The 25,445-nt window shown below is 18.0% G+C and overlaps 5 protein-coding genes across 5 annotated transcripts, besides 47 other annotated features; 3 read left to right on the top strand and 2 right to left on the bottom strand. All coding sequences in view use genetic code 6, as the record gives it.

Annotated features, from left to right (window-relative positions):
* Positions 1-304: 304 nt before the first annotated feature.
* On the top strand, positions 305-3,543 carry IMG5_157610 (nad beta subunit, putative; the record flags this gene model as incomplete). Its single annotated transcript, XM_004030538.1, has 6 exons — positions 305-689; positions 820-2,071; positions 2,207-2,288; positions 2,342-3,006; positions 3,160-3,336; positions 3,524-3,543. Coding segments are annotated over 6 exons (2,580 nt in total), but the record flags the coding sequence as incomplete, so codon positions are not given.
* Positions 2,073-2,145: a microsatellite.
* Positions 2,075-2,122: a microsatellite.
* Positions 2,088-2,202: a microsatellite.
* Positions 2,100-2,171: a microsatellite.
* Positions 2,114-2,205: a microsatellite.
* Positions 2,125-2,205: a microsatellite.
* Positions 2,126-2,205: a microsatellite.
* Positions 3,028-3,081: a microsatellite.
* Positions 3,031-3,121: a microsatellite.
* Positions 3,092-3,135: a microsatellite.
* A 144-nt stretch (positions 3,544-3,687) lies between the features above and the next one.
* Positions 3,688-3,762: a microsatellite.
* Positions 3,763-5,388: 1,626 nt separating this feature from the next.
* Positions 5,389-5,501: a microsatellite.
* A 1,267-nt stretch (positions 5,502-6,768) lies between these two features.
* Positions 6,769-7,910, bottom strand: IMG5_157600 (protein kinase domain protein; the record flags this gene model as incomplete). The annotated part of the gene is made up of 2 exons (XM_004030537.1): positions 7,473-7,910; positions 6,769-7,424 (listed from the first exon to the last, which is right to left on the bottom strand). The coding sequence occupies exons 1-2, from the start codon at positions 7,717-7,719 to the stop codon at positions 6,769-6,771; spliced, it is 903 nt and encodes a 300-aa protein (XP_004030585.1). The 5' UTR covers positions 7,720-7,910.
* A 170-nt stretch (positions 7,911-8,080) lies between these two features.
* Positions 8,081-8,170: a microsatellite.
* Positions 8,110-8,170: a microsatellite.
* Positions 8,111-8,167: a microsatellite.
* Positions 8,171-8,365: 195 nt separating the features above from the next.
* Positions 8,366-8,395: a microsatellite.
* Positions 8,366-8,398: a microsatellite.
* Positions 8,399-8,402: 4 nt separating this feature from the next.
* Positions 8,403-8,448: a microsatellite.
* A 10-nt stretch (positions 8,449-8,458) lies between these two features.
* Positions 8,459-8,496: a microsatellite.
* Positions 8,497-9,077: 581 nt separating this feature from the next.
* Positions 9,078-9,131: a microsatellite.
* A 193-nt stretch (positions 9,132-9,324) lies between these two features.
* Positions 9,325-9,368: a microsatellite.
* A 3-nt stretch (positions 9,369-9,371) lies between these two features.
* Positions 9,372-9,402: a microsatellite.
* Positions 9,401-9,440: a microsatellite.
* A 197-nt stretch (positions 9,441-9,637) lies between these two features.
* Positions 9,638-9,700: a microsatellite.
* Positions 9,648-9,719: a microsatellite.
* A 1,725-nt stretch (positions 9,720-11,444) lies between these two features.
* Positions 11,445-11,486: a microsatellite.
* Positions 11,487-11,540: 54 nt separating this feature from the next.
* On the top strand, positions 11,541-14,632 carry IMG5_157590 (hypothetical protein; the record flags this gene model as incomplete). Its single annotated transcript, XM_004030536.1, has 5 exons — positions 11,541-11,573; positions 12,188-12,892; positions 12,939-13,758; positions 13,812-13,998; positions 14,143-14,632. 5 exons carry the CDS (start codon positions 11,541-11,543, stop codon positions 14,510-14,512), a joined length of 2,115 nt encoding a protein of 704 aa, XP_004030584.1. The 3' UTR covers positions 14,513-14,632.
* Positions 11,624-11,692: a microsatellite.
* Positions 11,785-11,828: a microsatellite.
* Positions 12,422-12,603: a microsatellite.
* A 1,961-nt stretch (positions 14,633-16,593) lies between the features above and the next one.
* Positions 16,594-16,648: a microsatellite.
* Positions 16,594-16,709: a microsatellite.
* Positions 16,613-16,741: a microsatellite.
* Positions 16,632-16,710: a microsatellite.
* Positions 16,664-16,710: a microsatellite.
* Positions 16,742-17,123: 382 nt separating the features above from the next.
* Positions 17,124-17,173: a microsatellite.
* A 923-nt stretch (positions 17,174-18,096) lies between these two features.
* IMG5_157580 (leucine rich repeat protein) lies at positions 18,097-21,652 on the top strand. Its single transcript, XM_004030535.1, has 9 exons — positions 18,097-18,608; positions 18,704-18,809; positions 18,911-19,686; positions 19,758-19,868; positions 19,910-20,133; positions 20,174-20,711; positions 20,753-21,037; positions 21,082-21,302; positions 21,364-21,652. Exons 1-9 carry the CDS (start codon positions 18,176-18,178, stop codon positions 21,538-21,540), a joined length of 2,871 nt encoding a protein of 956 aa, XP_004030583.1. The 5' UTR covers positions 18,097-18,175; the 3' UTR covers positions 21,541-21,652.
* A 10-nt stretch (positions 21,653-21,662) lies between these two features.
* Positions 21,663-21,692: a microsatellite.
* Positions 21,663-21,704: a microsatellite.
* Positions 21,705-22,970: 1,266 nt separating this feature from the next.
* Positions 22,971-23,018: a microsatellite.
* Positions 23,019-23,032: 14 nt separating this feature from the next.
* Positions 23,033-23,088: a microsatellite.
* Positions 23,087-23,127: a microsatellite.
* Positions 23,115-23,171: a microsatellite.
* Positions 23,172-23,255: 84 nt separating this feature from the next.
* On the bottom strand, positions 23,256-23,867 carry IMG5_157570 (hypothetical protein; the record flags this gene model as incomplete). Its single annotated transcript, XM_004030534.1, has 2 exons — positions 23,482-23,867; positions 23,256-23,261 (listed from the first exon to the last, which is right to left on the bottom strand). Exons 1-2 carry the CDS (start codon positions 23,749-23,751, stop codon positions 23,256-23,258), a joined length of 276 nt encoding a protein of 91 aa, XP_004030582.1. The 5' UTR covers positions 23,752-23,867.
* Positions 23,868-25,093: 1,226 nt separating this feature from the next.
* Positions 25,094-25,195: a microsatellite.
* Positions 25,146-25,220: a microsatellite.
* Positions 25,167-25,220: a microsatellite.
* Positions 25,178-25,220: a microsatellite.
* Positions 25,179-25,213: a microsatellite.
* A 149-nt stretch (positions 25,221-25,369) lies between the features above and the next one.
* Positions 25,370-25,445: a microsatellite.

The raw sequence follows: 25,445 nt of genomic DNA, 5'->3' as shown, positions 1-25,445 counted from the left end.
ATCTTTAAAATGTTTTTTAAAACAATTTCTTTATCATTGACAAAATATGTTTATTAACATTTTTTTAAATTTACGTTTTTTAATTATTAATAATATATATATAATGTATTTATTCGTTTTTATATTATTATTTTTTAAAAAAAAAGGAAAGAAAAAATATTATATTATAATTTTTATTTTTATACTTATAAAAAAATAAATAAAAAATGTTAGAAGTTAATAAAAATTTAAAATAAAATAAAATTTCAACGAATATCATTAATACCTCAGTTTAAAAATAAACAGACTACTTATATTATTTATTCTAAGAATTTTCTTCAAAATACAAATAGTTTTAGCGATTTGTAAATAATTAATATAATTAAATATCACAAAATAAAACTGTTTAAATGCTTATAGGAAAACAAAATCCACAATAACCTTAAAAAAAAGAAAATTAAGTAAAAAATGACGATATAACTAATTTTTAGCATGCATCTTATTTCGCAGCAAGTTTTCTATTTATAATGTCTATAATATCCCTTAATAGCTTCCAAAATTCAAGAAAATCGGTATTGTTTGCTATAGGAGGTATGATTACGGCAATTAGTGCAACTTTTTATCAAGAATCTTGGAATTTAGCAGATTCATTTAGATGGTTATCATCTTTTTTAATAGGAGGATCTATAGGATTATATTTTGGTTTAAATGTAAATTAAAAAAACTAAATATATATAAACTTTAATATGAAAAAAAAAAAATACAAAATTAATTAAATTATAAAATATATTTTTTTTAAAAAAAAAACATATAAAATATTAATACATATATAAAAAAAAGACTAAAATAACATAATATGGATAAGCAGTATGTTTTTTACAATCTTTAATAGGTTTAGCTTCATTTTTATTGGGAATCGCCTAATTTGAGAGACTTAAACAATTCAAAGCAAAATTCAATAAACTAGATTCTTTCTAAACAGTATTTGTATGTTTACTAGGCACAATGATATTTTCATCTGCCGTAACCTGTTATTTTAAATTAGATAAGAAAAATATTGCTAAAGAACCATTAAATTTAATCGGGAAATACCGAAATTCAGTAAATTTTATAGTTTTGATATGTATAGGTGTTTTTGGGTTGCTTTATGTAGTTTTTAGTATGGGATTTGCACTATGGATGATTTTTATTTTGGCTTTGTACATTGGATGGGGTTTAGTAGTTTCTGTTTAGTAAAGATAGTTGAATGTAATTATTCCCTTTTAGACTGTTTTGATGGGAATTACATTATCCTTTGTAGGTTTTGTATTTAATAGGGATTATTTGATTATCGTAGGAGCTTTGTGTATTACAGGAGGCTATAAATTAACTTAAAGAGCTTCACATGGGATAAATTGTGGGATTTTCGATGCCTATTTTAAAAGCTGGAATGACTAAAATATAGAAATAAAGTCAAATATAAGTTCTGATTTCGCTTATAATAATTAGGATATAAATTTTATGGATTTATCTAATGAATTAATGAGTGCTAGTAATATTGTTTTTGTACCTGGAAACGGCATTTATTAACAATAATGTACTAAATATATAGCTGATATAGCACTATATTTACAAGAAGCAGGAAAAAATATACAATTTTGCATTCATCCGTCTAGTGGAAAACTCCCAGGACATATGAATGCTATATTAGCTGAATATGATGTAGCTTTTGAAATAATTAAAGAACTAGAAGAAGTAGATTTTTCAAAATTTGAACTTTGTATAATAGTAGGGGCATATGATGAGATAAATCCAGATTTTTATAATTTTTAAAAAATTCCAACTTGTTAAGTTTGGGAAAGTAATAGAGTTGTGTATATTTAAACTAAAGTTGAAAATAATAAAAATAATGGAGTATTTGATTATAATAATGTTTTTGTATTAAAAGGAGATAATTAAAAAAACTTAGAAGCTGTTTATAATTAATTACAATTAAAAGGGGTTTAAATTATTAGAGAAATATGCTTGGAAAATGAAATTATTAATAAAAATTAGGTTTATTGTTAAATTAATGAAGAAGAATTATTTAGTTTAAAAAATAAATGCTAAAAGGGTAAAATAATAAAATAATATATATATAAATAATATATAAATATATATAAATTTATATATATATTATTAATATATTTATTTATAATATATATTTATTTATATTTTTTTATATTTATATATTTTTATATATATTTAGTTTTGGGAGTTTTAAATGAATTTGAAAATAATATCGAAAATAGAGTTTCTATTACTCCGGAATTAATATAATGTTTTATTAAGTATTTTAATTCAAATTTCATTTTTTTTGTAATTTTATTTTTATATTTAAAAGAAATGGAATAAATGTATGGATAGAAAAAAACGCTGGAAAATAATGTGGATATACAGATGAAATGTATTGTTAATTTGGAGCTAAAATAACTAATTCTGATGATATTTACTAAAATGCTCATATAATTGTACTTATTAGTTAACTAAAAGAAAATTAAATATAAAAACTTTAATAAAATCTTGAAATCTTAATAGCTCCTTTGGGTCATGATAAATTAAATCTAATTAATACATTAGTAAAATATGAAAATTTAACAGTTTTAGACATTAATGAAATCCCTGAAGATGACTTTCTTTACTAAAAGTTAAGTGTTAAACAAAATAATAGCTTAATATTGGCTCATAGAGGTGTTTTAGAAGGATTTTATCATTTAAATAAGTCTAGTAGAGGAATTAATAATAAAATAGGGTAAACTCAATAGGCTTAGTGTTTGGTTATTGGAGCTGATTCTTTAGGATTGAATGTTGGTAAAATTATTAAATAAACATTTGGAGCAAATGTCAGTGTTTTTGATCAAAGAGATGGCTTAAAAGAAAGTATCAAGAAAATGGGATTTTTACCAGTTGATATTGTATATGAAAATTAATTTTTAAATCCTATTAGTGCCTAAAAAAATGCATTATAAAAATGTCTTTAAATTACTGATTTAATTATTATTACAAAAGGTATATATATTAAAAATGTGAATATATTTATATATATATATATATATATATATATATATATATATATATATATATTTATTATTCAATATATATTTTATAATTTTAATATATATATATTAGTTAATTTTAGTTTTTTTTTTATATAATTTAAAGAAAAAAAAGAAGAAGAAGGAAATATATTAAATGAAGAAATGTGTAGTAATTTAAAAAGAGGAGCTGTAATAGTGGATTTAGTGGTTGAAAAAGGAGGAAATTGTAGTTTCACGTAATTTAATAAGGTTACTTATGATTAAAATATAGGAATTACAGTTATTGGATACAACATTAATAGTTATAATTAAAAATATTCAAAATAAGCGAGTTTAATGCATACAATGAATTTAAATCATTTATTTAATACAATAATAAGAAAAAATAATAAAAAAATTGAAATTAATTTAAAAGATTAATTATTATAAGAAATTTGTGTAATTAATTATATGTTATTTTAAATTTAATTTTTCTTTTTTATTAATAGTATGTGCATAAAGGATATGATTTGTCAAAAAGACCTATAAAAAATTTATAATAAGAAGAAAATATAGCAAATGAAGATGATATTCCATTTATAAAAGAATAAAATGATGAATTTATTTAATAAAAAAATGAATCAGATAAATAAAATAAAGAGATTATTATTCCATAAAATAATGAATAATAATAATAATAATAATAATAATAATAATAATAATAATAATAGTAATAGTAATAGTAATAGTTATAATAGTTATAATTTTAACAATAAGTTTCAAATTAGTAATATACACAAACAAAAAAAGAAAAATTAAAACAAGCATTTGAAAAATTTATATATTTTTTTTCTTAATACTTTGGTTAAAAATAACAACAGTAAATTTTATAGTTATTACTATTTCATATAAATTTTATTAATTTATTTTTTTATAAAAAATATTTAGAAATCCTGGAATTTTTTCATCAATTATAACATTTTTTTTTTTTTAATATGTGTTTGCCTTGCTATTATTAGTGATAACAATTTTATATTTTAATTAGGAATATTTTTACTAGCACTAATTTTAGGAGACACCATTGTAAAAGAAGTTCATTTAGGATTATTTACTCCTTTTATTTTATTATTATAAACTTTAGGAGGAAGTGTAGGAGTAGCGTGTATGATTGTTTTTTCTTATGGGGATAAGGTCAATTTATTTGAGCCTTTTAGTTTTATGGCTACAATTGGACATTTATTATCTGTAATTGTTATTATTTATGGATTTTTTTTAAATTTAAAATGCATAAATATGTTTTTACCAAAATAACTGAAATAATAAAATGGAGATGATTTAGAATTCTGAAAAAGATATATTTGAAATATTAATATATATCAAAAAAGTTTATTTTTTATAAATAACTAAAATATTAAATATTAATAATATTGATATTTTTAAAAATAATAATAATTTCTTTTTACTTTTAAATTTAAAACTTTATTATTTTTTTTTTTATATTTAACTTAAAAACATAAAAAGTATTAATAAAAAAAATTAGTAAAAATTCTTGAACTTAAACTTAATAAAAATATAAATATAAAAATTAAAAGCTTTTTATAAAAAAAATAAAGAATCATAACCTATATAAACTTATTAAATATTTTTTTTTTTAAATGATTATCTGATTCGTCTTACACAGCTTTTATTTTATTATTTCTGATCATATATCTTTCTAGATAGAATTTGCTTCATTCTTAAAATCTGGAATACACAAAATTTATTCCTCTGTTGCTTTTAGTTCATTTATTTGTGAAGAAAATATATTCTTTAAATTAGAAAGTTTATTTTATTTTTCTTTATAATAAATTTCTCATTTAGAAAGATTACTCTATTAAAGTTTTATTTTTTCCTCTAATATATTTAATTCTAATTTCTTTTTATTAATTAAGATCTTAAAATATCTCTTTATCTTTCCTAAAACAATTTCAAGACCTTTATAATGTTTTTATTTCTTCACTATTAAACCTTTAATTTCATCAGTTGAATTGATAGCTTTTTCGATATCTGTTTTTAATTTATTTTAATAATTCTATTATAGTTAAGGTAAAAATTGATTAATTCATTATCTTTTTATTTAATTTCTTTTTTATATTAATCAACTTATTATTTTTTTCTTTTCTACTTCAGATCTAAACTGTTCATTAATATATTTCTTCCTTTTATAGAATTAATATATATATAATTAAGTTATTCAATGTTCATTATAAATTCGTATAACAATATTTAGATATATTTAATACTTAATTTCTTTTTTTTATAATATAAAAATATTTTATTTAAATATATTATATTAATTTTTTCAAAATAATATTCTATATTTTGATTTAAAAATATAATAATTAAAATATTAATAAAAAATAATAAAATAATAAATAATAATAATAATAATAATAATAATAATAATAATAATAATAATAATAATAACAATAATAATAATAATTATAAATTTAGAATTTGTGTTTTTAAAAAAATAGTTTTTTTACTTTATTTTATAATATATTATTATCAAGATATTTTCTTTAAGAATTATGCTCAATTTTTTTAATATATTAAAGCATTATTATTCTTTTAAGATAAAAATAATTATTATTTATAAGTATTTATTTTATTTAATGTTTACTTATTTTTTAATAAAATATTTTTGTGTTATCCTTCATTTATTTTTTTATTTCTTAATCAACAGGACATTCCTTTAATTTTAAATGAATATAAAATGTTTGTTCGAATTCGTTTGTATTATTATGATTGATTGTTTAAGTATAATTGTCTTATAATATTTAAAACTCTAGTTAAATTATTTACTAATATTTAAGCCGTTAATTTTATTTTTATTCATGTTTCCTTTATAATTATTTTAATTACTTTTTTTTAATATTTTTTTATTTTTTTTGATTCATAATAAAAATAAGATAAATTTTATTTCTATGGATTTTGATTTTAAATATTTATAATTATATATTATTTATTGTAACCTTTAATCAAAAATACGTTATTTTTGTTAATTTAAATTCATTTATTGCTTTATTTCTTTATATTTATTTACTTTTATTATTACATTATAATTATTTTTAAAGCAATTTTTAAAATTCAATTACAAATTAATTGTTTTTTTTCGTTTTTTTTTTATTTATTATTTAAATTAATTTAAAAGTATTTTATTTTAGTTTTTTATGTTTTTAGACAAACAATATTTTTAGTATTTAAATTAATTAAAATTTAAAAATATAGTTTTTATGAGTTTATTTTTCATTAAATATATTAAAAATTTATAATTATATGTGTGTCATTATTGTTTTTAATTTAATTAAAAAAAAAAATATCAAAAATAAAAAAAATAACAACAAAATTTATCGAAAAAAATTGATTTAATTAATAAAATAAGAAACAATTTATTATAGCTAAAATGGAAAAAAATGTATCTCTTATAGACAAAAAAATTCATAAAATTGAGCAAGAACTCTATTGATTCTATTCCTGATTATGAGAAGTAAACTAACTTATTATTTATTTATTAGATTTTTTTTTTCTTTTTTTAGTTTTTTTTTTACATAAAGTATTTTTTTTTCAGTTTAAATTAACTACATTCTTTATATTTATAATCATAAATTAAAATAAAAGTAATATTTAATTTTTTTATATTTTATATTATTATCGTATTTATATTTTCTTACAATAAAAAATTAATATATATACAAAAATTTTTAGTTAATTTTCATTAGAACATTGAAATTTTACCAGGTAATGTTTATGGGTCATATGTAAATCCATTAATATTTGGTAAATCAAGAATATCATTTGCAGGAGTCTCCAAAATAGGTTTTGGCCTTTATTATTTATTTTTTGATTTATTAACATATTATTTAAGTGGACTCTCATATTATTTATTATATAGTCTTTCCCAATCAATATCTTAAAAAAATTAATGACTTTTAATTTCATTCCAATTAGGCCTTTCTTAAGGTTCATTTTTCAAACATTTTAAAATTAAATCTTTTGCATCAGAGTTGATATCTTCAGAAAATTAAGGATTATTTGCAATTATTAACTTCATTATAATATTCCAGTTTCTCTGAGGATGTGTAAAAGGAGGTTAACCAATAATTAATTCATAAAGGAAAATACCAAAAGCCCACGTATCACATTTTTTGGTATATCCATCTTTATAATTAGATTATTTACATTTGATTATTTCCGGTGCTATATATTCTGGAGTACCAAGAAAAGTATAAGTTAATTAATTTGGAGTTTTCAATTGTTTCCCTAAACCAAAATCAGCAATTTTTACATGTCCATCTTCTGAAACTAAAATATTTTCTGGTTTTAAATCTCTATATATTATTTTCATTTTCTCATGTAAATAATAAAGACCTATTTTATTTATATATAAATACATTTTATTTATATTATTTTTTATACCTAGTACTATTTCCGCAGCTATAAATCTGGAGATTTCTAAAGTAAATTTTTTATAACGAACTATATATGAATATAATTCACCTCCTGGGCAATATTCCATTACAAGATAAAGTTTTTTTTCAGTTTAAAAAGAATATTTCAAACGAACTAAAAAAGGATGCTTATTTTCTAATAAAACTGTTTTTTCTACTAGCATTTTTCTGTTTAAACTCTATTCCATTATTTTTGACTTTTTTATTATTTTCATAGCAAATCTCTTTCCATTGCTTATTTTTTTTACCAAAATCACATCACCATATGCTCCTTCACCTAAATTATCTAACTTTTAAAAATCTTTATAGTTTACTTAAGGTTTTTCCTAGAAATTTACTATTACAGGAGTAATTTGTTTATCGCTATTATTATTTTGACTTATTTCTTTTTAACTAATTTAACTTTATTGTTAAAAAGATTTTTATTAACTTTTTATTAAATTTAAAGTCTCATTAGTATCACTATAGGCTTTTTTTTTTATTTCTCGTCTTAATTACATAATTTTGAACAAATATATCCCATTTTAAATTATTTAAAAAAATATTAAAATTAAATTAGAAATAATAAAGTTCGTAAAATATATATTATTTAATAAATAAAGAAAAAATATTATAAATAATATATTAATAATATAAATAATATATTATATATATAAATATATAAATTTATAAAAAAACTTATTAAATAATATATATATAGTTTGTATATTTTTTTTAAAAATGTTTTTGTTTCTCAAATATAAAATTTAAAAATAATATAAAAAAACTTAAACAAACGCTTAAATAATTTATTAATTTTTTTTAGTAATAAATTTTTAATTACTAATTGCTAAATGCAATATTTCCAAAAAAATTAAATTTAAAATAAAAAATAAAAATAAAAAATAAAAATAATTATAATTAATTTATATAAATTAATATATATTAATAATTTATATGAAATTTATATTTTTATTTTAAAATAAATATAATATTTTTAAATTAAAAATAATTGAAAATATAAAAATAATACAAATCATATAAGAATAAAAAAAAAAAAAAATATAAAATAAATTGAAAAAAATTAAGTTATAAATTACTCGTATTATCAAAATAATAAAATAAATCAAAAAAATCATAATATTTACGAATATATTTTTATTTGATTTATAAAAAAATATAAATAAAAAATTTTGATTTAAAATAATTTCAAAAATATTTATTTGAGAAAATAAATTATAAATTAAAAAGCAATAATATTTAAATAATTAATTTATTCAAATAAAAATATATCTTTAGATATATTAATAATTAAAAGGTCATTGTTTCATTTTTTTTTACTATTTTATAAAAAAAATATATTTAAGAATAATATTATATCATTTTTTAATTTAATATTGTATTAAAATCTAATATCATTTAAATATACATTAAAAATATTATAAATAATGTCAAATAAATAAATAAAATTCCAAGAAAAATAATTATAATTTTTACTAAATAAATTATAGTATAAAAATATATAAAATTATAAAAATTTCAAAAATAATTTAATATAATTGATATAAAAAAAGGATATGTTAAAAAATAAATATTTATATACTTAAAAAAACATTATGTTTAAATATTATAAAAAATTATCTTTATAAAAAAAAAAAAAATATTCATTAATTTAGAAATTTAATAAAAATAGAAAAATTTTTTAGATATAAAATTAAAATTTATGAATATATAATAAAGAATATATTTATGTTAACATTATTATATACAAAAATAAATAAATATAAAAATTATTATTAAAAAATAAAAAATATTTATATATATAAAAAAAAAATTTGTTTAATAAATATATAATAATATATAATATATTAATTAAAATATAATACGAAAATCTAAAAATAATTAAATTTAAAAATAATATATATATATATATATATATATTTATATATTTATATATTATTTATTTTTTAAGCACATTCATAAAATTAATATAATAAATCATAAATTTTAATATTTATAAATATTCAATAAAATAAATATTTATAAAAATTATTTAATTTTCTTATTAATAAAATTGTCTTTATATTTTTGAAATATTTATATTATTTTTTTTTATTTAAAATTAAATATTTTTTCACTCATAAATTTAAATAAAAATATTAAATAAAATTTTATTTTAATTAAATAAAATATATATTTTTATTTTATTAAAATATTTATATTTAATATTATTAAATTAACCTTTATAAAATATTAATTAATTTAATTAAATAATTATAAATTTTTAATTTATATAAATTATAGCTTTATATACTTTATATATTATTAAGGTTTTGAGAATTCTATATGATATTTTTCTTATCTATGAATTATTTTTTTTAAAATAAATCTTAATTATATTATAAGGAAGTTTAGAAGATGTATATTTTTTAACTTATTTAGCATTTATAATTATATATTCTTATATAATTAAACCTATATTTTTTCATATTATTAGAAATTCTAATTTATTCTAACTTATAAATGTTTTATATTATTAGAAATTATTTCATGTTTATACAGTTTAATTTTTTGGAGTAGATAATTAAACGTAGTTACTATTTAATTGTTATCTAAAAATAAGTATAACTTTAAATATTCTAGTTTAGAGGGTCTGAATAAGACTTAAGCTGTTTTTTTGTAAAAGACTAGTGCTAAATTGCATATATTTATTTTTAATTTGCAATATAAAAGTCTATATGATTTTTTTTAAAAGTACTTAAAAGATCTTTTCCTACAGATTAATAATATAATTAATTATGGGATAAGATTATGATGGCAAATTAAAAATAATATGTGATACTCATAATTATGAACATGTTAGTGTATCGTATTGGAAATTATGAACTTACTCTACTTTTTATGAATAAACACATAATTTGTTGAAACATCGAAATCCTTGAGGAGAATATTAATTTTTTGAATGATAATGATTCTATTTGGTATAGACTATCTTAATAAAAAAGAAATAAACTTGAATATAATAATTGAAAATGATAGAGCCTTTTTAATTTGTTTAGCTTTTTTAGTAGAAATTTTGTATTTTAATGTTCATAATATAAATATTTTGAATTTAAATTTAAATAATAAAGAAAATAATGTTTTAATTTAAATTAATTCTGATATAAATGTTTTGATCCTGGTAAGTTTTCTTATAAATGTATATTATTCAGAAATTAAAGTTTGTATATGTGATTCTAAAGATAATTTTTAACCTTTCAAAGGAAGAAAAAGCAACTTATTTATACACATTACTATGTAAATAATCTTTTTGATTTCGAAGCAGGTGTATATTATATATTTGTGTATGGTTATTGTTAAAAATATGCACTTATTTTTTCAGTATGTCGGTTTCTATGGATTTTATAATGGTAATATATTTTAAATTAAATTGAATAATTTTAATATAATTTAATGGTTAGAAATAATTAAACCCTATACATAATGTTAAAAATCATAAAAATAAATCAATTTAATAATATTTTGATATAATTAGAATTTGCTAAATAGCTATTATATATTTTTGATAAGTAAAGATATATTATAAAAATAAATTGAAATTTTATATATTAAATAATTTATATAATTCACATTTTATTTTAACAAATCAATAATAAATATTCAATATACATTTATAATATATATTATAAAATTAACAAAATTAACTAAAAATAAAAAACATATTTATGTTATCTGAATAAGTTATATTTAAAAAGGATGCTAAAAAAATATAAATTAAAACAATATTTAAAACTATTTATACAATAAATATAATAAAATTTCAATAAATGTTTTTATTAATTTAATATATATTTAAAATTTCAATTAAAAATAGTTTAAATATTTATATAACTAAAATCAAATTTTTAAAATTGAAAATTACTATAAGTTCAGTAACATAAAATTATATTATAAAAAAATATTTATTTTAATTTATATTTATATTTGTAATTTTTATTTTATTAATGATTAATTAGTAAATTATTATATTTATATATTTTTATTTTTTGAAATAGTAATGATTTAAAAATATAATAAATTAATTAAATATGTATTATTTTAAAAAAAAATATATATTACATTTAATAATAATAAAAATATTTATATATTATTATTATTATTAATATTATTATTATTATTATTTATTATTATTATTATTATTTTATATTAACATATATATTTTCTACTTTTTTATATATATTTTTTTTTTAAAAAAAAAAATAAATAATTTAATATATTTAATATTCTTATTTTTATTATTATAATAATTTTAAATATTTTTTTTAATATTAATAAAATTTTTTTTTTTTTTAATTTTAAATTTAATAAAATTTAGATTTTTGTTTTTTAATAATCATTTAATACATAATTAATATTTAATAATTTTATTTTAATTTAAAAATAAATATAAATAGTATTTTGCTTATTAAAACGTATTTTTGTATTAAATATAAAATAATTATTTTATTTAAGATTATTAATAAAAACAATATCTTAAACAGAATAAATTAAATTTTGTAAATTATTTTATATGAAACTTTGTTAGGAAAAAAAAATAAAAATATTATTTTATTACTCATCATTAAAAATCAAATTATAATACAATAACTAAATATAAATAATAAAAAAAGAAATTAATTAAAAAAACCAAAAATAAAAAAATAGTATTCTAATTTCGGAAATGAACAAAGTACTTAATATGGTGGCTACGGTAATGATTATAGAGGAAACTTCAATATCAATAAAATTAATGATATAAATCCTAGTTGCGGATTTAAAGATACTTTCAGTTCTTATGGATCTTCTAATTTGAACAATCCTTTAATGCCAATGACTTCTAACACACCTTTTTATCAAAATTCTAACTTAGGAGGTGGTCTTAGTGGATTGGGTGGCATGGGAGGTATAGGAGGTATGGGAGGTATAGGAGGTATGGGAGGTATTGGTGGTATAGGAGGTATGGGAGGCATTGGAGGCATTGGAGGTATCGGAGGTATCGGAGGTATCGGAGGTATCGGAGGTATCGGAGGTATTGGAGGTATCGGAGGTATAGGAGGTGTAGGAGGTGTAGGAGGAATAGGCGGAGGTTATGGAGGAATGGGTGGCGGTATTTAATCTAATTTAAAAACAAATAATTATGGATAACCTTCATCAATGTCTTATGAAAATAAAGTAGGTGCTGGAGTAGGAATGTTTACAAATAAGCCAGCTTCTTAATCTTATTATCCTGCTGAATAATTAATCTCATTGTAACCTTAAAAATAACCTTTAGCAAACCCTAATGCTTAATTAAGTTAAAAAAGTGTAACTAACATTATGAAAAAAAATTAAGAAATGGATTAAGAAAAACTATCTGATAATGCTAATATGGTAAAAAAATAAAAAATATTTATTAAAAAATAATTACTTTTATAAGGCAAAAGTATTATATAACTCAACGTTAAGCTCTTCTATTACAGTATCTAAATTTGATGAGTTATTAAGATAATATTAAGGAAAATAATATGACGACAGAGATTTTCCTCCAGATCGAAATTCTATAGCCCCTCCTGATTATTTAGGAGAATATAGAGATGTAGTAAATAATAAATGGAGAAGACTTAAAGAATGTTTACCTAACTATAAATTGTTTTTGGGAAATATTGAGCCAAACGATATATAATAAGGAGCTTTGGGTGATTGCTATTTGCTATCTACTATAGCCGCTATATCCGAATACCCGAATAGAATCAAACGTATATTTGTCTCTTAATAAGAAAATAATGTAGGCGTATATGCCGTTAAGTTAGTTTGGAGAGGAGAATTAAAAGAAGTAATTGTAGATGATTATGTTCCTGTAGACAGATAAGGTAATCCTTATTTTTTAAAATCGAAAGGAGCAGAAGCTTGGGTCATTATTTTGGAAAAATCATGGGCTAAATTACATAAATGTTATCATTTTATTGATGGATAATTAACAAAAGAAGCTCTTCATGATTTTACAGGAGCACCAACCAGATCTTTTCCTACTGATAGGAATTAAAATGAATTATGGTAAAAGATTTTGCAGGCTGATTAGAAATAATATATAATGACAAGTGGTACTTATGGAGAAGATACAGGTGGAAGTGGAGATCCTAAATAAAAATTAGGGCTTGTTAGTGGACATGCTTATTCTCTTATTGGAGCTTCTGAAATTAATGTTGATGGGTAAACTCATAAATTAGTATAAGTTAGAAATCCTTGGGGAGAATTTGGTAATTTTTTACATATATTTTTATTATCTAATTTTATATTTTTTTAAAAATAGAATGGAATGGAAAATGGAATGATAATGATCCTATTTGGAATAGAGTATCTTAATCTGATAAAAATAGAATTTAATTTACTAAAGAAGATGATGGTACATTTTTTATTGATTATTAGTCCTTAATAGAACATTTTGATGCTGTTTAAATTTGTTATTATGATGATAATTATGATTATACAGGAATCAAGTAATTTTATTTGAAAAATATATTTTTTAAGCAATTAATAAAATTAATTAGGGTTAAAACTTGTTATAGTTAATCGAAATTCTTTGAATTTAAATTTGCATAAAGAGGAAAATAATATTTCAATGTAAGTTAATACTCATATAGATGTTTTGATCCTGATGATGTTCCTTCAAATACATATTATTCAGAAACTAAATTTTGTGTATGTGATTCGAAAGGAAATGTTGTTTAAGCTTTTTAAGGAAAAAAACGTGACTTATATTCACCCTAATATATTGATAACCCTTTTGATTTTGAAGCAGGTACTTATTGCGTGTTTTTACATGTAAAATGGTAAAAAAACGCAACTCATTCTTTCGGTATTGGTTCTTATGGACCTGGTGATCGTAGAAATCCATAAACTTAAATTAAAGAAATTTAACCTGGATAGTCTAATGGATTAGACTAAAAAGTTTCTTAATGGCAATAAGGATACTAACCAAGTTTTAAAATTGAAAATATCATAAATATTTGAGTTTACTTAAAATAAATTAAAAACTTTATATTATTTTATATTATAAGATAATATCAATATAAAAAAAACTTATTGTAAAAAAATAATTAAAAATCTAATGTATTGAAAATAAATATAAATAATTAATATAATAAAAAACTTATAAAATATTTATAAAATAAATATAATAATTTAACTATATTTTCTTTAATTATTTTAAAAAACCCTATTAGTGAAATTAAAAATAAATAAATGTAAGTTTAATCCTATTATTTTATAAATTTGTATTAATATATGTAAAAATATTTGAATTTTAATAAAAATTAAATTATTACATATAATTTTAATTAAAAATAAAATAAATTTAATTTAATGAGCAGAAAATAATGCTTAGTTTGAAAATTTATTTAAATTATTTTATTTATATATTAATTTTTTTTTAAAATATTTATAAAAAAATCTATTTTATTTTATAATATATAAATACTTGATACTTTTTTTACTTTTTTATTTATTTATAAAAAATTTGTATTTAAATTTTGTTTTAATATTTAAAATAATTATATTGGATTAAATAATATACGAAAAAAAATGAATGAATAAAATAATTTAGATTGTTAGGAAATAGAAAAGTAAAACAAATAACAGATCAAAGATTAATATTTGGTTAATTTAAACTACATTCAAAATTTAATAAATAAATTCTTTAATGATTTCACCAAAAATGTATTACTATTAAATTAAAACAATTTTTTTCTTAATTTTAATAAAAAAATATATTAGATAATAAAAATATGTACTATTTGTTAATCTTTAAAATACAAATAAAAAAAATAAACTTAATACTAATAAAATGAATAAAATTTAATAAACCAATTTATTCTGAAAAAAAAAGATAAGCAAGCAAAACTTAAAAACTTTCTTAGGAATTCGAAATAGTTTGTTAATTTAATTAATACACAAATTATATTCCTATAAGTTAAAATATAATTGTAAAGTACATATTATAATTTTTATGATTATTTACCATATATTATATTATACAAAAATAAATAGTTAGAAGATTTTCTCCTTTAGATTTTCCCTGTATTATAAAAAATAGACTTTGAACTTATTTGTGAAGATTTATAAACATCAAACGAAATAAATGATAAAAAAATTTTAAAATAATTTCTTTCAATTGTTAAATAAATGAATTTAAAAGCAGATTTAGGTATTTATATATTCAAATAATTTTTAAATTATATAATTTTATTTTTTATTGAAAATATATTTAAAAGAATAAAAAATATTGGTTTGGTATTTATTGAAGGTAAATGGTATAAATTAAGATATAATATATATGCTTTAACAGTTTTTCTAAAATGACAAAGTAAAAAAATAGAATTTATAAATAATGTAATAAATATTATAATTTAATATCATTAAATATAATTTCTATTTTTATTATAAAAAGTTATTAAGAAATCCATAATATAAGAAAGTTCTCATTCAAGTATATATTAATTTAAATTTTTAAAAATAAAAATAAATAGACATGCAATTTCTATTGATAAAAAAGAAGAAGAATTTGTTTCTATATTAGATTTAACATAAAATTTTAAAACCTATTTTTGTAGTTTATGCTATTTATACGATTGTAGAATTCATTAAAAAAAAGATGTAAACTAAAAAAAATATTAAATTTAATGTAAAATAGAATACTCATTTCTATCATCCTTGTACAAGTGATAACGTTAATGAAAATTAATATTTTTAATATTAAGTAAATTTATATTAAGATTATTAGTAAATATTAAGTTAAGGATTTATTGTTAAGGAAAAAAAAATGTGCGGAAAACACTGCTATTTGAATTTAAATATTAGTAAACTTGAAAAAGTAATATATTTTTAATAATTATATTTATTTTTATATTAAATAATAAAGATTAAATAATAATAAAAAAAATTAAGTTTTGTATAAAAATAAATGTTGATAGTAGCTTTATATAGATTTAAAAGTATTTGTGATGCAGTATATGTTTTATAGGAGGATTTAAAATGTTTTGATATATTTGTATTAGTTGTAGAATAAATAATTATTGAACCTGTTTAAAATATTGAATAATAATAAAAATAGACATAAAATTAAAAACAAAATTAAAAATAAAAATAAAATTAATGTTAGAAATTATAATAAATATAATAATAATAATAATAAAAATAATAATAATAATAATTTTAAAATATAAATTAAAATTAAAATTAAAATTCATATTATTGTAATTAAAATAGTATAAATTTAAGCTAAAGTTAAAATAATATATAAATTAATAATAATAATGATAATTTTATAAAATAGCCAATCTTACCAAATATAATTGTTATTTAAAACTCATCTTCTTCATTAGAATAATAAAATAAAAATATAGTTTCTCTTGATAGTTCGTCATCTGATTTAGAAATAATAGAAATCAACTAATAGGTTACTGATTTTAGTAACGAATATTCAGAAAACTCGAAAGACTAAATAAACCTAGATGATTAATCAAGTTAAAATAATATGATAGATTAATTTTATGATTATCATTAATGCATACATTATTAATATTTATAAAATCCTGTTGACGAAAACTGCAATAATTGCTAGTATTATATATATATATATATATATATATATATATATTTATTATATACATATATTTATTTTATTCATATTTATTATAATAAATAGTTGTAAATAAAGAGGATTTTGTGATATTTATTGCTTATGTGATCCTAATAAATGTAAAATATTCAGAAAAAAATGCAATTGTTCAGGAGATTGTATGAGTTCTTAATGTGAATGTTATTCTTATGATCGAGAATGTGATCCTAATGTAAAAAATCTTTATTTTTATATTTATTTTAATATAAAATTATTTTTAGACATGTATTAATTGCTTTAAAAAAGGAAAACTTTGTTAAAATAATTAAATAACTTTAAATTTATAGCAAGTAATTTTCTAATTTAATAAATATTTTTTATTAATAAATATATTATATTTATAGCGAACTTTAATAGGAAATTCTGGTGTTTGTAATGGACTTGGATTATATAATTTATATCATATTAAAAAAAATGAATTAATAATTACTTACTTAGGAGAATTATTAAAAGAAACAGATATTATTATCAGAAATTCTTGGAAACCAAGTGAACTTTTTTATACATTTTAATTAGGTTAAAGAACAGCTGATTCAAAATATTTTGGAAATAAAGTTTTTTTAATTTTTAAATATAATTTTTTATTTTTTTTTAGAGTAGATTCATTAATCATTCAAAAACTTAAGAAAATTGTGTTTCTAGAATGATGTATGTAAAAGGAAGTTACCATATAGGTATTTATGCAAAAAATGCTATTCCTCCTGGAAACGAACTTTTGTTTGATTATGATGGGTAAGGTTATTTAAAAAATAAATATGATTGGATATAGAAAAAATAATAAAGAAATAGAAAAAAATACTATTTAAGTTAAAAAAAGAAAAAAGAAAAAAAATGAGTATTTTTATCAAAATATTTATATAAAAAATTAAATAAATATTATATAAAGTATTTTTAATTTTTTTTTAAATAAGTAAATTATATAATAAAAAATTAATAAAAATAAAACTATTTTCGAATAATTTATTAATTTATTTTATTAACTATTTTTCAAGTACTTTATGAATAATTCAAAGCTTTCATCAATTATTGAATTCCCAAAAGTAAACGTACAATCTTAATCTTAAATCAATCCATAAATTTAATGGAATAACAAATTTAGGCTTTTAGAAATTCGAAAAGAGTTAAAATATACATAGAATAAAGCTAAGAATATGATAAATAGTCTCAACCATTATTTACCTCCGAACCGAAAAGGACTTTCACAAGCTTTTCAAAAAATAGATAATCGTGAAAAAATTAGCGAAAAGGAAAAAATAGGGGATTTAAAAAAAGAAAAAGAAATCTTATAAAACATGGAACTCTCATTTGAAATTATTGTTGAAGATAATAAACATAAATCGGTTACAGAAGAAAATGCTTAAGATAATTTTTATAGGCATTATTAAAAACTTGATAAAATTACATAATAAAATAAGTTTTTTTAAGTACAAGGTAAAATTAATTATAAAAAAATAATAAATATATACAAAAACCTTTTATTTATAAATATATCTTTATTTAGAAATTTAATTTTAATATATTTTTAGAATCGGCATTTACTAGTATATTAGATTAAGCATAAAAACTTAGTATATTACCATGTAAAATAGGATTAATAAAATAAAAAGGAAATGAAGAAGATTTAAGAATAAAGTAAATAACCATATAAATTTTTGTATTATAAAAAAAAAAAATATTAATACATTTAATTAAAATAAATAAATATTTATCACATACAAAAATTAAAATTATAGTTCAATGATGTATGGAGATTTATATGCCAAAGTATTAAGCGAAGGCTTAAAAAGATTATCTTCAGTATAGAACTTTTATTTATAAGGCAATCGTATAACAAACAAAGGTTCAGGTGATTTATTGAAAACAATATCGAGAAAGGCAAAAATATTATAATTATAATAAAACAGTATTGGTAGGATTGGATGCGAACATATAGCTGCGTCTTTGAGTGAAAAAGAATTCAAATCGAGAATCGAAGTTTTAAATTTAGAAAATAATAAACTTGGAGATATTTCGGTAGGTTTAATTTTAGATGCATTATAGACAAATAAATCTTTGAAAAAGATGAATTTATCAAAAAATTACCTAACTGATAAATCCGGGGAAAAATTAGCCAGCATTCTTTAAAACGAATATTTATAGGAACTTTATTTACATTGGAATTAAATAAAGGCAAACGGTGGTGCACTCGTTTTTGCGGCTTTATTTTCAAATGAAGAGTTGAAAGTTTTGGATTTTAGTTGTAATTCGCTAGGTTTAGGAGGAAGTTGTGTGGAATAAATTTGTGCTTTTTTGGGGAAAAACATAGAATTGAAACATCTAGATTTGTCAAACAATTATTTTAATTAAGAATAGTCGGTAAAAGTAGCAGAGGCTTTGGAAAAAAATCAAAGTATTTATGGTTTTCATTTTTCTGGAAATTGTGGTTACGTGGATTCGAGAGGATTTCTTATTGTTGAAGATGAAAAAAATTATGATTTAACAGGAGTTCATATTAAATAAAGAATTAATGGTTTTTTAAAACTATTTGCATATATTTATTTTATTTTCTATTTATTTAAAAAATTTACTTTTTTTTTAAAGGATGTAAAGTATTAAATTAAAATTATCATACAAATTAAAGAGATAAAGATATTTAAGATTGTTGTTGGATTTGTTAAGGATGGAGTGAGTAAGAAATCACATGGATATAAGGTTTATATCATTAAAAATATTTTATATCATTAAAAAAATAGATAAATCAGGAGAAGGTTTACCTGATCCTATTTTTATACATTTTAATTTCGAAAATTATAGAGCTTGTTACTTTGGAAAATAATAAGGACCTGAATATATATATAAAAGGATGGTTCCTCCTTTTTATTTATAATATTTTTTTACTTTAGAGGAATCATAAAATTATGACCATTCTTTAGAAGAAAGAATAACTCCAAATCCAGAAATAGGAAATAAAATAAATGTAAATATATATATATATATATATTGTTTTAAAAAAATAGAATGTTCTTTTATTCGATAATACATTAATAGATGTTGATTTGTAATTTATAAATAAAATTAATGTAAAAAAAAGTGAATAAATAATAGATTGCTATTATAGCCCTGTAATTTCTATACTTCCCAGAACACGTGACCCCAAATATATTTTAGCCGCGAAAAAAAAGAAAAGAATTAAATGGAGTTTTCCTATTTCTCTTATGTATAAATGGAAACCTGATGATGAAGAAATATATAAAAAATGTTTCGAAGTAGATTGGGAAAACTGCAAAATTCCCCAAAAAATTAAAAAATAGGAAGACTAAGACTAAGTAAAAGAATTTTTAAGGTCTAAATATAAACATATCAAAGACACATATAAATATTTTGCTAGTTAAAACCCTATATAAGATATATGGTGTATATAAAATACCCCATGGCTCGAACTTGTTTCTTTAATGAATGTAATTGATTCAAAAGTAAAGGATGCTGATATAAATCTTAAATGGACAGCAACTATTTCTGGAGGAGAAAAAGGAAATCCTCGAAATCCTGAACGTGGTAACTATTTTATATATTTATAAATACATATATAAAAAAAGGTATAAGCAGACATTAATTAATGGAAGCTCTAGTTAGAATTTCTGAGGAAAAGTATATATTAAAATATTAAAGATGTAATACTTTTATAGAAGCCATAAAACTTTTTTGGGAAGAAAATTTAGAATAAATTTTTGTGGAAAAATATAATTCTTAAAAATGGAGAACGGAACGTTATTGGAATGAAGAATGTGACTATTGTTTGAAAAATTACAAGAAAATAATTGATTATGTTTATAAAAAGTTCGCTAAGTAAAAAGTTAAACCTGGCTAACCACCTTTTATGTGTAATTTTTATATAAAAAAAATATCTTATAAAAATTATATATAGGCTTGGATGAATTAATTAGAATTGTTTCTCTAGCAGGACTTACAGAAGATGAACATTTTGGATCAACAGTGTGCTATTTTGCTTTTAATTTGTCTATGATGACTTAAATAGATGAGTTATAAAGTGATCGTATATTCTAGATGAGTTAAGTTGAGTTTTATGAAGCTTTAGCTAGGATTGCAGAAGAAGCTTCTCTACCTGTTGGTCCTGGAGTTTATGAAGTATATTATTTATTTATTTTAAGGAATATTTATGAATACTTGTTTGTTTTATATTTTTTAGGAAAATTATGAATGGACTTGGGAAAAAAGAAAAGAATAAATTCTTGGCTATAAAATAGAAGGACTAATTTTAAAGATTTTCGATACTGTTTGTGATGCAGGATTTAAATCTCAATATCCTAAAATTACAAAAAGCTTTTTTGTTAAAATTGATGATAGTGATGAATATGAAAATTGATTAAGAGTTTTTTTTAAATAAAATAATACATAAATGAATATTTTTAGTTTTTTATTAAATACTAATTTATATAATATATCTTTTTTAGATAGTAAATAAATTTAAATAAATCTCAATTTTTATATTTTTATAAATTATTATTTTTTAAATTAATTAATTTTATATTGTCTCCTTTTTTCTTATACATATTTAAAATTCATTAGAAATATTTGTTTTTATAATATTCAATTCATATTTCAAGATTCATTTTCTAGGCTTTTTCCAACTATTTCACTAGAAACATTTTTTCTGAATGCTAATTTAAAAAAATTAACAAATCCTTGTTTAAAATTAACCGGTTAATCTATATAAGCCCTTCTCATGAATGTCATTTACTTCAAAGTAGTTCCTAAACATGCAAATCTACAATTTTCTAAACAAACCGGAAATACAAACATTAAGGGAAGCAGATACATTATATTATTAAATAGGCAAAGAATCGGATTTTCATAGGGTTTAATGTCATCAATCGAGAATGTACTTATAATTATTGAAGCTATAATACATACTCCCAAAATGAAAAGCAAAATTAATTTAATAAATATATATGTTCTTAAAATAAAGCATATAATAAATAAAATAAATACTATAAGCATTGTATAAACAAGCCAATTAAATTAATTATAAAAAATATTTAAAATTCTTTCATTTTCTTTACAAGAATATACAGTATTAAAAATACTTATAATAAGCACATAAAAATTCCATAAAATTGTAAAAACTAAAAATAAAACGAAATATTTTTAATTTCTTTAGCCTATACAATTTCCTACAAAATAACAATGATGATCAAATCCTTTAACACAATTATTGCAATAATTACAGTGTGAGGCTAATTATGGCCTAATAATTTGGCATGTATTACAGTATCTTTATTCATATAAATTTCCAGGTTGGTTTTTATTTTATTCAATTTCGTTTGTTTATTAATTTTAAAAATCATTTATAATGCCTTTTTTTATAATTCCTGGGTCTGTAATAAAGCATTTTAATAAATAATAGATTCCGGGTATAAATAAAAAATAAGAAAATATTGACAAATAAAAATTAAATTAAATGCATATATATATGTTTGTGATTGAGAAAAAAAAAATGCTTATGGATAAATAAATAAACCAAACAGTAAATACTAATTAATAATCTTATGGGTTACCGAAAAACAAAGAATTATTACAAATAATTTTATGCTTACCTTATTTTTAATTATTAAACATCATATTATTTTATTTTTTTACTTTTTTAATAAATAATTAATTAATTTCAATAATTATTCATATATAAAATATTTTTATTATATGTTTTATTTATAAATTACATTTAATATATTATAATATTAATTTATTAAGAATTTTATTTATTAATTACTATTATAAATATGCATTAAAAAATTCATTTTTACTTTTTTTCTTCCTTTTATTTTTCTAATTTTTCTTACTTTTTGTCTTATTGTTTGTCTTTTACTTTTCCTTATTCTTTTTATTTTTGCTCTTCTTTTACTTCTTCATTATTTATATTTTTATTTTCTATATTTTTTTTTAATTTTTATTTAAAATTAATTATTATATTTATAATTAATTTTACTTTATTATTAAAAAATTTCTTATTGAAGAGCAAATAATCCTTCAGATTTTTTTTTTTCTGAATTAATTTATAATAAAATCTATCTGTAATAATTATCAAACCTTTATTTTTTAAAAAAAATAAACTTGTAAAGAAAAAATTATTGAAAAACCTATAAGGTGCTTATTTTAATATTTATTAGGCTAATTCCATTTTTAAATTCAAAATATCCAATTTAGTATCAGAGTTTAATTAATAAAAATCTAAAATAGATAATAAAACTCCCTTTTATGAAAAAATAAAAATAGAAAATTTAGAATAAAAAATGTGTATTTCTTTTACTTCTCCAATATTATGAAAACTCTCTACAGTATAACTTTCTTATTATAAGTTTCCTTTATTATAATTACATTCTAATGTAAAACAATGTTCTACATTAGTCATTTTATATACTGAAACTCTTCCTGATCCTTCTTTAGATAAATTATCATTTTTGCCTTTAGAAATAATATTTTTGTCAGAAAAACTGCATTAAGCATACTCAAAAAACTTTGAATTTATTTCAAATAGTTTAGCCATTAAATTACAATTAACCTATTTTCTAAAATCCATTGAATTACCATAAACAAAGCATCCTTTTTTGCACGCATGTGCATGTAAGTCTAAATAAAAAATAAATTATTATTGTTAATTAAGATTTAAAATAAAATTTTTAATTGCGAAAATTTCAGGTTAATTATTTTCACAAGGTTCAATATAATGCCTATTCAAATTTTGACATTAAGAATCTTATCTATAATTTCCTCTACTAACTCCATCAGGATTTATAATCGGAACAATAAAAAAACAAAATTTTTTCTTAAAATTTTAGAATTAGAATCTTCTTTTCTTAATAAAAAATTAATAATTCCATTACATACATGAGAACTGGGAGTTTCACCAGGATGTACTCTAGCAGAAATAAAAACATATTTTTTTCTTTTTCAAAACTTTATATTTTTTTAAAAAATATTTTTAATAAAAATGTCTATATATTAACTGTAAAGGAATATTTCCACAAGGAAACAATATCGATTAAGTTTTACCTATTATTTATTTTTCAGTTTTATATTATTAAGAAGATATTATTATCAAATCAATATTTCGCTTTTCTTTTGAATAGGCTAAATTTGTTCTGTTAAAAAATATTTCAGAATCATTTTAATAATTTAATTAAAGCTTAGATAGATATTTCTTTTTTATTTATTATAAATTATATAAAAATAAGTATATATTTACTTAATTATCTTTATAAGAGAATGGATAAATAAATGCGAAAAATACTATTTCTTCAGGACTTAAAAATTAATAAAAAAATGTATAGTCTATTCCATTTTCATGTTGTATTATAGTATCATAAATGTTTTAGTTAGTTTTTTCCCATTTATTTATAAAAGAAGATTTAAAAACAATTTGATGACCTTCTCTAAACAATTTTGACTAAAAGTTATTTAAAATTTAAATAATATTTTATTTACTTATTAATTGCTATTTTTTATTGTCATATAAATTGTTAAATTTTATTAAACTCCCTATACTGAAAAATAAAACCATGTTCTTGACATATTTTCTTTATCAGATTAAAATTAATCTGGACATATGTACAAAAGAAACTTTAAAAATTTATTTATTTTTAACTATTAATGAAATTATATACTTGGTTTTATTAAGAACCTTTTTCTACTTTTAGTAAATTTCCACTATCAAAATCACTATTAAATAATATATTTTCTATTTAAAATTTATTTCTTGAAAAATTATTATTAGTATTTTATATTTATTCTAAAGCTTATTTTATATGGGTATATTATATAAATATATAGTTTAATAATACTAATATTTTAAGAATTTGATTGTGAATTTAACTTTAAATACATATATTTATTTTTTTTAAATTAATAAAAATTAAAATTTTTTAAATTTATAATTTATATTTTAAATATTTAATAATTAAATAATTTATAAAAATTTATATATATTAAAAATAAATATTTAATTAATATATTTATATATATTATATTATATTATATTATATATTATATTTTTTAATAAATTAATTAATTACATTTTTTTTTAAATTTATTTTTGAGGAAAAAGATAATCTATGATTAAAATAAATTTAAATAAATATTTGAAAAATAATAATTAAAAATAAGAATAAATTAAGGTATAGGGTTTGGGCTAGAGTTATGGTTGGGGTTTGGGGTTGGGGTTGGGGTTGGGGTTGGGGTTGGGGTTGGGGTTGGGGTTGGGGTTGGGGTTGGGGT

Source organism: Ichthyophthirius multifiliis, assembly GCF_000220395.1.
Source record: "Ichthyophthirius multifiliis unplaced genomic scaffold scaff_1120509251194, whole genome shotgun sequence".
Taxonomy (NCBI): domain Eukaryota; phylum Ciliophora; class Oligohymenophorea; order Hymenostomatida; genus Ichthyophthirius; species Ichthyophthirius multifiliis.
This window is presented reverse-complemented; position numbering and strand designations above follow the sequence as displayed.